This window comes from Lacerta agilis, chromosome 8 (genome assembly GCF_009819535.1).
Source record: "Lacerta agilis isolate rLacAgi1 chromosome 8, rLacAgi1.pri, whole genome shotgun sequence".
Lineage (NCBI taxonomy): Eukaryota > Metazoa > Chordata > Lepidosauria > Squamata > Lacertidae > Lacerta > Lacerta agilis.
This window is the reverse complement of record NC_046319.1, coordinates 4,209,137-4,221,811: the sequence shown is the minus strand read 5'-3', so window position 1 is coordinate 4,221,811 and position 12,675 is coordinate 4,209,137. Positions and strand designations below refer to the sequence as shown.

At 48.1% G+C, this 12,675-nt stretch overlaps 1 protein-coding gene across 1 annotated transcript in view; it reads right to left on the bottom strand.

The window, feature by feature from the left end:
* The window catches only part of TACR1 (tachykinin receptor 1), a 52,194-nt gene extending 40,500 nt beyond the window's left edge, over positions 1-11,694 (bottom strand). The window contains exon 1 of the mRNA XM_033159104.1: positions 11,222-11,694. Coding sequence (XP_033014995.1) covers positions 11,222-11,601 — 380 coding nt within the window. The 5' untranslated portion in view covers positions 11,602-11,694. The remainder of the gene's footprint in view (positions 1-11,221) is intronic.
* Positions 11,695-12,675: the final 981 nt, after the last annotated feature.

The window sequence follows — 12,675 nt, the reverse complement described above, 5'->3', positions numbered from 1 at the left end:
TGACCTAACCTTCCTATGCCTCGGGGGGGGGGACAATTTTTTTTTTTTTGCCCCCGGGTACCAATTTACCTTGATACGCCCCTGGGGAGGCGCCTTGTCCACATCCTCTGGCTGCATCAGCTGAAACTGAACCCATGATGTCAAAGATGCTGTTGTGCTGGAGATTGCTATAAAGTCAAGATTCCTAAGGAGGCGAGTTCAAACAAAGGCTTCTGAAGCGTCTAAATCTTCACTGTGAGCCTTTTTTTAGCTGAAAGGGTTAAAATCTCAGCAACATCAATATGACAGGCTATTCCTAGGCTTGGCACTGCCAGTAGAAGCGCAGGAGGGGCTGGGAGGATCTTTAATCTGTTTAGGCTGATTTGCCAGTTACAACCTTATCTAGAAAAAGCAGGGCTTGCCACAGCCCTGGTTATGTCCAGACTAGACTGGTGTTATGTCTCTACGTGGGGCTGCCAACCAGAAGCTGGTCATTTGCAGGCAATCAGAGTATATAACATTTATTGGGCGTGAGCTGAACTAGTTGCCAGTTTGTCTTAAAAGCTTTAAAATTTTAAGCACAAAACAAATAATTTGAAAGGACTGACTGCCTGTACCTGAACAAACCTGCCTGCACCTTAGGATTGCCCCCTGTGACTCCTCAAGAACCCACAACCAGGGAGGTCAGATAGGGATGATTTAGCTGTGATTCCTGCATTGCAGGGGGCTGGACTAGATGGCCCTTGGTAGCCCTTTCAACTCTACAATTCTGTGATTCTTGAAGAAGTATTGCATTGGCAGGCATAAAGACTGGCTCATTTTCAGTCATGACCCCACGTTTATGGAGCCCCTTCCCATGGCAGGTATGTTTAAACCCTACACTGATTATTTTTTAAATGGACTCCAGAGACTTTGGGGCAAAAAACAAAGTGCCTTCAAACTGATATTTTAGTTTGCATTTTCCTGCTGCATTTTGTAAACTTATTGGATTTATTGGTAGCATTTATATTTATATGGGCTTCCTGCGCATACTGCTTTATTGCTGCCATTGTAATGTTTTTAGATGTTTTAGCATTTTGTTGATTGTGTTTTTACGGTTTGCAGTTCTGTAATGAATCTGTTTTATCTTTTTTATATGTTGTGAGACAACTTGGGAGCTGTGATCCTTAGTTGCCCTTCTAAGGCATGAGACCTTGGAAATGGCACCGAAGCTCATCATTTTGCTTTCCTTGGTCCTTAGTACATACCCTTTGGAAGCCCAGTTTTCCCTACACAGTGCTCCATCTATCTCAAAAACGATATCCTAGACCAGGCATGTCCAACAGGTAGATCGTGATCTACCAGTAGATCGCTGGACGTCTGCAGTAGATCACTTTTAAACTCAACAACTTTGACCCGAACCACCCCAAAATGGGCCTCCCTCCTTCTTAAAAAAAGCTCAACAACTTTAACTTGAACCCCCCAAAAGGGGGTAGATCACTGCCAGTTTTTAAACTCTGTGAGTAGATCGCAGTCTCTTGGGAGTTGGCCACCCCTGTCCTAGACCTTTGGGGTGTGCGGAAAAGGGCCACCAAAACAACACAGGGGTTGGGAAACCTTCTGTAAATGGAGAAGATAAAGCGTTTGCAACTTTTGGGTCGGGGAGGGGGGCAAAAAAAGACAATTGGGGGAGTCTATTACAAAAATTTCAAGGGATCCTGAGGGTCATCTAGTCCAATCCCCTGCAGTACAGATGAAACTGATTTTCCATGAGATTCAGGGCAGACAAAAGGAACGACTTCTTTGCACTGTGGACAGTTGCTTAGTGGAATGAAGCTGCCTTATACCGTCAGCCCGCCAATTCAGCAAGCTCACCCTTGTGCACAATGGCTCACAGCAATTCTCCAGCATTTCAGTTGAGTGTCTCTCCCAGCCCTACCTGGAAATCCTGGGGCTGAACCTGGCATTTCCCCGCAGCATGACCATGTTCCCATCAGCCCCAGGATCATACAGTTGTGCTGGCTGGGGGCTGATGGGAGTTGCAGTCCACAGAGCACTGGAGGGCACTAGGTTGGGATACCACCGGGTTCCAGAGTCCCATGAAAGCAGGGCTGCCAAAACCAGAAGGACCGGCAGCTAATCCCAAAAGGTAAAGCCAAAAGGAAACGGGCCTATGAAATCGCCAGGGTTAAACTGCGGTGTTAGCCTGTATTGTACTGCCATGTTTTGCAAAGCGTTAGCCATTTGGGTATGGAAAACCTTCATTCTTTACTTGATATTCAGAGGAGCTCTTGTGCGCAGCCAGCTGAGACCTTACAGATGTTCACGGCAGACCAAACATCTTGTTGAGAAGTGATTCAGACACTTATTAGAACATATGAGTTCAAGCACATGAACAGCATACTGTATTTCCACCTATTTATCACCACACACACACACACAGCACCACTGCCTGTTCCTAAGGTGCACACCTCCTGCATTTCTGGGATGAAGGACAGGGTTGGAGCACAAGGGATGCTTACGAGGAGCTGAAGGGGAGTCACAGGGTTTTTTTTGCTCTGCCAGTCTGGGGAACCCCGCCTTTATCCCCACGGGTAAATCTCCCTGGGGCTCACCACATAAGAGGCCAGTTCTTGTGCTGCCACCCTTTGGACCTCTCGTGGAGGAAGCAAACAAAGAAGAGCCTCGTAAGATGATCACAGCTCCATCTGCTTGGTGGCTTTGGTGGCTGGTAGCTGGTAACCTGGGCACAAACCCTACTTCCTCAGGGGAAGGCAGAAACAGTTTGGGAATTTTAATGTGGCTCACAAAGGAGACAAAGGAGTGCAGAGGAGCTGATGTTTGCTTGGGAGAGAACCAATGTTGCTCTAAAGATCAGCGTTGCCTGATCTTCTAAATAAACACATATTCCTCCCCATCCCTAAAAAACAACATCTGATGGTGAGTCTCTCCTCACATGGATCCTGATTTTGTTCCCGTGAAAGGTTGGCCAAGGAACTTTTGTTCCAAGAAACAATAATAAATTTCTAGCTCTGCTTGTATTCTTAAAAGAAAATTTGGAAGCACCAGAGACCGTCACTACTTGCAGCTGCTACTCTCTCAGCAGCACAATAATCCCTAAAGCAAATCAAGATATTTTTTAAAACAATGCTATTGCCCTTTTTGTAGAGCGTCAGAGAGCATTGTTTAGAGAATTACTTTGAAAATGCTTCTCAAAAGTTGGAGTAATTCAATTAAAAATCTTGGTCCTCATCAGGGGATTTGTTCACCTCGTCGTCGTCCTTATTTGGGACATGAATTATAGGAAACCATTTTGAAAATCACCCAGCCCCCCGCAATGGAATATTATTCCGGAGAACAACTGACTGGCTCAAACTTCAAGAAGCTTTCAGAATACAAACACGGCTGCTACTGACAAAGATTAATCACTTGCACTAGGAGAGCATCAGTGATGTGATATTCTGTGTTTCGTTGCCATTTTTCCTGCTGTGGATGAGTAGCAAATGCAGTTGTCTTTGATACTGGTTCGGTATTTTCATAGCAGCTTTTGCACAGCTGTTGTGTGTCTGCCCATCTGAGCCATTGGGAGAGGCGTTAATCTTCTAGGGCACATCAAAATTGGAAACGCTCTTCTCCCTTTGAAGCAAGGGCTAATTTCAGATTTGCAGTTTGCAATCTCTTCTTGCATTTGCTGGGATGTGTCAGTGTAGTGAGCTTTGGGCTTGTTGTCTTGTACACTGAGCATATTTATGTGCATAGTGCGTTTGTCCAGGAAATTAAGTTACTAACTGGAACAGCAAGTGTTTCCCACGACCAATGACAGAACCTCTAAGCAAGACCTTAAAGGAGCTTTCTGCAACCCAGTGACTTCTAGAAGTTTTGGACTACAATCCCCATCAGTCCCAGTCAGCATGTCCACATCACATTGGGGCTGATGTAGTCCAAACATCAGAAGAGCTCTCAGTCGGGGGAAGACACACAGTGGCTGCACATTTAGCTCTGCCCTTGGGCAGTGCAAGTCCCCCTTCTGAAGTGGGGAATCTTTGGCTGAATTGTGCTGTTAGCATACATATCTCTCTCTCTCTCTCTCTCTCTCTCTCTCTCTCTCTCTCTCTCTCTCTGTGTGTGTGTGTGTGTGTGTGCATGTGTTATTTTCTAATTGTCTTTCCATGTGTTTTGAGTCTTGCAAGACTCCTCGCGAGGGCAGCGTGCCCTGGAGATTTTGTTAAAAAACAAATCTCAGGATACACCCGCTGTGCAATTTAGAGCTCTGTTCTTCTATGGTTTTAAAGCACAAGCAGGAACCTACAGAGACAGAAAAGTCTCCCAGCTTAAGAACATAAGTAGAGCCTACTGGATCAGGCCAATGGCCCACCTAGTCCAGCGTCCTGTTCTCACCATTGCCAACCTGCGGGAAACCTGCAAGCAGGACCTGAATGCAACAGCTCTTCCCCAACTTGTGGTTCCCAGAAACTGGTGTTCAGAAGAATTCCTGCCTCTTGTTTGAAACTGCATTCAAACATAACTATGCATGAGTGTTAGTGCATTGAAAGGGTTAAGAGCACAGAGTTAAATTCCTAGAGCTGGCTATGTCACACCCCCTCTTTTCCAAAGAGGGAGGAAGTCAAGCCTTCTCTTCCTGTTCCCTCATATACCCTCCAACATTTCTCTGTTGAAAATAGGGACATCTCATTCCTTAATGATAATTTTACTATTTATACCCCACACATCTTACTGGGTTGCCCCAGCATTCTGGGCAGCTTCTAACACATATAAAACATAAGGTAAAGGTAAAGGGACCCCTGACCACCAGGTCCAGTCGTGTCCGACTCTGGGGTTGCGGCGCTCATCTCGCTCTATAGGCCAAGGGAGCCAGCGTTTGTCCACAGACAGCTTCTGGGTCATGTGGCCAGCACGACTAAGCAGCTTCTGGCGAACCAGAGCAGCGCACGGAAACGCCGTTTACCTTCCCGCTGGAGCGGTCCCTATTTATCTACTTGCACTTTGATGTGCTTTCAAACTGCTCGGTTGGCAGGAGCTGGAACCGAGCAACGGGAGCTCACCCCGTGGCAGGGATTCGAACCGCCGACCTTCTGATCAGCAAGCCCTAGCCTCTGTGGTTTAACCCACAGCGCCACCTGGGTCCCTATATAAAACATAATAAAACATTAAACATTTTTTTAAACTTCCCTATATGGCTTGGGGGTGTGTGTGTCAGATAACTCCATACCCTCCAGTGAAAAGAGGGACATCCTAAGGAAAAGCGGGACATTCCGGGATCAAATCAGAAACCGGGACGGCATCTCTAAATCAGCAATGTCCCTGGAAGGTGTGTCCAAGCTAAGCTCCAAGCTTAGAACACCTGTTTGAAGCTACCTTTCTATATTTTCTGCCAAAGGGTATTCTGCCTGTGTTCTCCTTGCTGCTGCTTGGATAAATGCATGACTCTGACTTTTGGCAGAAGTAGAAAGGGAGAAGCACTTTGCTAGTGGACAAAACAGGAAATGCAAAAGGTTTAACAGCCTAAATCCCCATGCTATACTGCAGCTTGACTTTGAAATTAAACTCTACTACTAGTCCCCAGTAGTTTAGCCGCATGTTTTGAATCTAGGCTGACCCTGCCAATTCTTTTGTTATTTACCCAGCACACGTGGATCACAGAGATTCATATGTTTTTCTTCCCACACCTCTGACTATGGAGGCAGAGCTTATCCCTTCACAACCTCAGACAGACAGACACGCAGCCTCTTTGCACATGCGTTGCTGCATTGTGCGAGTAACACAACTCCAAAGGGAGCATAGTCTACTCTAAAGCCTCTGGAGAGTATCAGTTGGTGAAGGCTGCTCAGAGATATTATCTGCTTAAGGCTGATCAAAATAAAAAGTTGGAGATGATCTGCAGGCAGTGGAGAAACAGAGCAGCGGAAGGAATGCTCTGCTAAGTCTTCCTTTCCAATCTCACCTGTGCTGCAAACTCAAATAAGCAAGTCACTCTCCTCACGGCTTTTTCCTCTTCAATAAAAGTTTGCCATGAGGGAGGGTCGCCTGAGAAACAGCAGGCACCCCTCATTCTGCAGTTATTTGGATCTAGGCCTTAAGCTTAACGACATCAGGGCTTGTGGGTGAGATGCAGATGGACAGTTCAGTGCCAAGTGGGATTTCACCTTCCGCACGTCTGATCTTCTCTCCTGCAGTTTGTCGATAAAAAGTTGTGTCCTCAAGAAGACCAAAGCAACCATGGCAGAGTAGATTGCCCCATTCCCCTCCCCTTTTCCTTTAATACAGAAGCAAGGCTGGGGAGAAGCTCCGGTTTTCATCAGAGCATCCTCCTGTCCCACCTCCCAGGGCAAAGACAGAAGGCAACTGCACTCAGGTCCTGCTCTGGGGCTTTTCTTAGTGTAAGAACAGAATGCCAACCTATATGAACTGAAGGCATTAAATGTCTGATGTTTTATTGTATTTTTAATATACAATAAAGTGGCTGGGGAAACCCAGCCAGATGGGCGGGGTATAAATAATAAATTATTATTATTACTTTTGGCCTGACCCAGCAGAACTCTTCTGGTGTTCTTGGGCTCTTTTAAAGGGGATGTTTAATCCTTCTCCCCTCTGCCATTCCCTGATCTAACTCCCAACTGCTGTTATTTGCACAGGGGTGGGGGTGGGGAGGACTGATAGCAGGTTGGGAGGTGGGGAAATGATTTAGATGGAGAAAATGGTGCAGGAGGGAATGGGTTAAAAGTCTCCCTCCCTCCCAGCACTGCTGCTTTGATCAGAATCCCCCATGGCTGCTCTAAAGAGAGACAGAGAGACACAGAAAGAAAGGGAGAGGGAGAGGAATCTGAAGCTCCTATCAGGGACCTCCCATATCTTGCTTGTTTGATTCCTCACCTAATTCCAGGCCTGTTCCACGTCTTCTTTCCAAATCTGGGAGCAAAGCCTTTGCTGACTGCCGCTGACAAGTACATCTGCTACTCCAACAGTAAATTCTGCTCTAATGTGCATTTTGCACAGTTGCACTGGCTGGGACTGGTGAGAGCTGTAGTCCCAAACACCAAATCTCCCCTGCACCACACTGCCAGCTTCCTCTTTCTCATCCTGGCAAGTTCTTTGTTTCCACAACATACACAAAGATCAGGCTGAGTGAGCCTGAATCCAGCACAGCCCATCATCACAACGTTCAGGCAATTATTCCAAGACACACAATATAATTTGGGACTCTCTATTGTCTAAATTAGGAAGCTGAAGGATTATGAAAGGGAGGGGAGGGAAAATGCAAGGAGTCTTTGAAGAGAAAGAATTAGACGGAAGAAGCATTCCATCAGTTGGCACTTCTATGAAATCTCATCAGAAGGGTATGAGAAGGGAGACGGCCCTTCACCTCCTTTCCCCCTTCTTGTTTTATCCCTTATTCTGCATTCTGCTCCTCCACACCTCACTCTTCTCCTCTCTCTCAGCCAGCACACCAAGATCTGCAACAGGCGCCTTGCTGTGGGTTGCCAGCTTATGCCCAGAGTGTGAGAGACCTCGGTGTGTGACAAAAACCTGCCTTGCATCTGCATCATCACCATTTGATGCCTATTACCATCAAGGGGGGGGCCGTGGGGGGCACTGTGGGTTAAACCACAGAGCCCAGGGCTTGCCAATCAGAAGGTCGGCAGTTCGAATCCCCACAACGGGGTGAGCTCCTGTTGCTCAGTCCCTGCTCCTGCAAACCTAGCAGTTCGAAAGCACGAAGTGCAAGTAGATAAATAGGTACCACTCAGAGGGAAGGTAAACGGCATTTCCGTGTGCTGCTCTGCTTCGCCGGAAGCTGCTTAGTCATGCTGGCCACATGACCTGGAAGCTGTACGCCGGCTCCCTCAGCCAATAAAGCAAGATGAGCGCCGCAACCCCAGAATTGTCCGTGACTGGACTTAACGGTCAGGGGTCCCTTTACCTTTACCTTTACCTTTACCTTTACCATCCAGGGGTGACTTGGCACATGCAAATGGGCCATTGCAAATCTGTTCTCACAAATAGGAACTTTCATACCCTCCAAAGTGACTTAAAACAAAACAAAACTTTTCACATGCTCATGTGTATTCAGCTGCAAGTGTCAGAACAGCAAGATGTGCATATGGATGTGTAAACCAGCCCAAGGAAAGATCTCATTGGGAACTATTTATCTGTAACTGGGCAGGTTTAACGTTAGTCACAATTCACGGAGGAATATGATTCGTGTTCATGGATACGAGTTTCTGGAGCCAAAATGGCCATATTTTGCATCTTTGCTGAATCTTCATAGATTTATGGCATATACGGAAACCATCTAAATGCTTCTGTTTGTGAAGCATTTAGATGGTTTCTGTATATGCCATAAACCTACAAATCCTCCTACAAATCCCACAATAGGATCCATAGGACTCATTCTGTTGTCTCATTCCGATGAGACTGCAGATGAGCCTTTTTCAACACAACATGCCTCATTTTCAATTACCGGTAACTCTACAAGTGAAAACTAGTTAACTTGGAGAATGGAATGAGCAACACTCTAGAAACGAATCTTTTCCAGAGATAACGAGAATTCCTTACTTTATACCTTGGGAATGTTTTATAGTCGTCAACGGGGAAACCACACTGTTTTCCAATTTAGCTCCAATTGTGAAGGGCAGTGTGTATTTTATTCTGCTAATGCTCTGCAAGAACAAATGGTTTTCATTTCACAAAATGATATTGTGCTTCAAAATTCACATGTGCATGCACTCAGGAACCTCTTAGACAAGGAATATTGGAAAGTGGAGACCTTTTTAAATTAAAAAGAAGAAGAATGCTAAAGCCATGAAGAGCCTCACCATTGATAAACAGAAAGCTTTGAATTCTGCCAGATTACAAAGAGATGTTTACAACGTATGGGTGGCTAACAACTCTCTTCCCATGGGAACTATTAAAGAGGATTCTTTTCATTAAGGCAGCAGGTACTATTCTGTCACCACCACTCCAACTCTACACGTCTCTGAAACAGGTGGAAGGTGGAGATGGTCCAAAGGGTCACATAATCATGGGCCTCGCCAGGCTTTTTGTTGGGGGGGGGGGCGCAGGCTTTTGTTGGAGGGGGAGCAGAACCTCAGATTTGTATTGATTTGCATTGATTTTGATTGCCCCCCCCACCCCTTGGCTACGCCCATGCATCTAATCCAGCACTCTGCAGTGCAAGAACCACAGCTAAAGAACCACTGAGCCTAGTGGGACTTACTTCAGAGTAAACTGGCGTAGGAATGTATGGTGTGCCTTTTTTAAAACCTGATTTTAATACTGTGTTTTTAATCATTGTAACCCACCCTGGTTCTGTAGAGTGAAGGGCAGTCATAAACTAAAACAGTAATTCCACCACAACAAAAAGACGAGTTATTTTCAAGAATGAGTAGGGTATACTGAGGACAGTGATGTTCTTGGATGTGGCTGGAGTGGTCCAGGTGGTGACTGGTCCAGATGTTGTTGGACTCCAACTTACATCAGCCATGTCCGTTGGCCATGCTGGCTAGGGCTGGTGGGAGTTGGCATCCAATAATTTATGGAGGGCCACAGGATAAACACCTTGCTTGCATTGCGCAAGTCACTTTTTATTAGTCTAGCCTACTTTGTAAGGTTGTTGCGAGAATAAAATGGAATCGTAATATATATGGCTCTTTGAGCTCCTCGGATGAAAGGACACCTCACAGTTTTGCAATGCTTTTTTTAGTGTTTGAAGTACTTTCCTTGTATTATTTCAATCCTATAGTATAAATCAGTCCTATAGATTGGGGCAGGGGGATGAGGTTGAAAGAGGCGGCTGGAGTCACCAAGTGTGTTCTTGGTTGAGGTGAAATTCCAACCAGAGATGTTCAGTTGAGTCTCATAAGAGTGCAAAAAGCTGTGATTATTATTTGGTTTCTTCTTCTAGGGCAATGACACAAAGCCTGCCGGCTACGTTTCCATTTCACAGGTGTGGAACTGAATGTGGGAGACGCTAGCTTGCCCCAGGCATGTGTGAGAAGAGGGAGGGATTTGAAGCCATGGTACAGCAGGACCCAAAAGTGGCTGGGGAAACCAAGCCAGATGTGTGGGGTATAAATAATAAAATTATTATTATTATAAAAGGAATGGAACCCAAAAGAATGGACTTTAGACAGCAACTAGCCATGATAACTAGGTTCCACCTTCACTGTCAGAGATCAGTATGCCTCTGAATAGCAGCTGCTGGGAATCGCAAGTGGACAGCGTGTGCTGTTGTGCTCATGTCCTGCTCGCAGGCTTCACATCTGGTTGTCCACTGTGAGAAGAGGATGCTAGACTAAAAACGGGTTTGCTTTTGCCTGATCTGGTGGGGCTCTTCTGATGTTCTTATGTGCGCTTCCAACATTACCTTTCTGCTGCATGTAAGGTTTTGTAATCTTTGTCAGTGTTGGTTTGAAACCCCCATATCTACAGTATATCCAATCTATATCCATTTCATCCTGAGGCAAGCTGTTAAGCATGATGTTTTTATTTACCGGTACCTTCTGTGTTTTTGCACCATTTGTAAGTCAGGCTGAGACTGCGTGTAGAAGGCGCATAAGAAATCCAATGAATTCTGATACCTAAAAAGCAGCAGTAGCAGCAGCAAGAACTGCTTTGCTGGGTCAGCCCAGAGCTCCATTCTAGTCCAGCACTGTTTCTAAGAGTGAACAGCCACTTTCTCCTTGTATCACACACATGCACATGCCTCTCCATCTTCCATCTTGCCATGCAAGAAACACAATCAGAGTTCAAGAACACTTTCCAGGCAGCTAAAAAGTGAAGCTGGTAAAGGCCACCTGGCCGCCTGGCCCAACAGAGAGACAAGGGGGGCCACATTTGACCCTCAGGCTTTTTATCCCTAGTCCAAAAGCACCCTCTGATCCAGAAGGGCCTCTCCTAAGTCCTGACAAGTGACCTTTTCAAACATGGAAGGAACAGGGGGAGAGGCAGTCAACCTGGGAAAATACACTCTGCACTTGCTCAGGGACATTTGCCACTAGGGTTGTGCCTTGCACGCAAGGAACAAACCAGTCGCCCAACTTTTGTCAGGACTTGATCCCAAACTGGCCAACCTCTCACTTTTCACTCTAGACTCTTCTGCCACCGCCCCAGTTTTTCCCTAGCTGGCCCTAGCACGTTTCTTCGGGCTCTCTTCCCGCTTCGACGCGCGTCTTCCCATCGCATCCCGACGCTCAGAACCCAGGTTCCGGCGTCCAGCCCCCGCGCGCCGGTATATCTTCCTCACCTGTCCACGGCGATGGCCGTCATGGAGTAGATGCTGGAGAAGACGGCGGCGACGGGGAAGAAGTTCTGGAAACGGCAATAGAAAGGGCCGTAGTACCAGACGCTGTGGACGGCGTAGGTGAAATTGACCAGGGTGTTGAAGGCAGCCATGGAGGCTTCGGCGAAGGCCAGGTTGACCAGGAAATAGTTGGTGACGGTGCGCATCCGCTTGTGCGCCAGGATGATCCACATCACCACCAGGTTGCCCACCACCGAAACCAGCACGATCAACGCGTACGCCACCGCCCACAGCGCGACCTGCCAGCCCGGCTGCACGAACTGGTTGCCGTCGAGGGAGGCGTCCGTCGAGGCGTTGGAGCCGTTCGAGGGGGTCCCCTCCATCGCCCTCAGGGTAACTCGGGGAGCACCAGCGGGAGCAGCATGGGGGCCGCCTCAGCAGCAGACGGAGCGGGGGAGGGCGCGCGCGGCTGGGGCCCTCGCGCAGAAACTTGTGCGGGGTTTGCGTAGGGGCTGGCGCGCCCGTCGGGCAGCGGGAGGGGGACCAGGTGTTCTCCGCAACCGGCCACTCGCCTCGATCTCCGCGGCCGAGTTCGCCTCGGCGCCGGGCAGCGCGGAGCTCTCCTGCGGGGAGCCGCCCCGTCGAGGCTCGCTTCGGCTCTCGCACCGCCCGAGTGGAGCGCCCGGCTGCGTGGCGGCGGCGAAGCGGCTTTTTATAGCCCGGCAGCAGCAGCAGCGGCGGCGCGTCAGGGAAGGTGGGCAGCGGAGGCGGCGCGCAGACGGCCGGGCGCGCTCCCGCGCGGAGGATGCAGCTGCGGCAGAAGTGGAGGCGTCTGCTCGGCGAGGGCCCCCGGGGGCCCCTGAACCAGGACCGTCCCGCTGGGGTGCCGGGCCGCCTTAACTCTGGCGCCCCGCAGCGCCTCTCCGGAGTCCGTCCAACCCCGCGATGGGGAATTTTTTTGCCAACGGAGAGCCACATGTTTTCTAGGTAACCTGCCGGGGGCCGAGGGTGAGCGGGGCTGGAGGCTAGAGGGGGAAGAGGCAGGCATAGCCATTTGACACACACCCAGACCCAGACCCACGGACGGTGCTTTTAGCGTGCAAAATGCGGAGTTGTGGGGCGGGGTGTGCAGCTGAAAAGCTGATAACGTGCACTTTGAAAAATCGGAGAACTGTCTGGTGGAGGGGAACCCAAAGGGCCCCGCAATGTTGGACTCACAGTTAAATAGGGATAACATTGGACAGGTTAGGTTTATGTGTTTATTTAGTGGTTCAGTGGCAGGCAGATGTGTCAGCAGCAGTATCCACAAAAGCGAAATAAGAGTAGAATTAAAGTAAGGATTGTATAAATTATATCAGTATTAAGAATGCTTCAGACAAACTGCCCAAACTTTGTTCTCTGGGGTTGGCACTTTGGGCAGGGCAGGTTGCATCGCAGGCTCCTAAAAACCCTTAAAG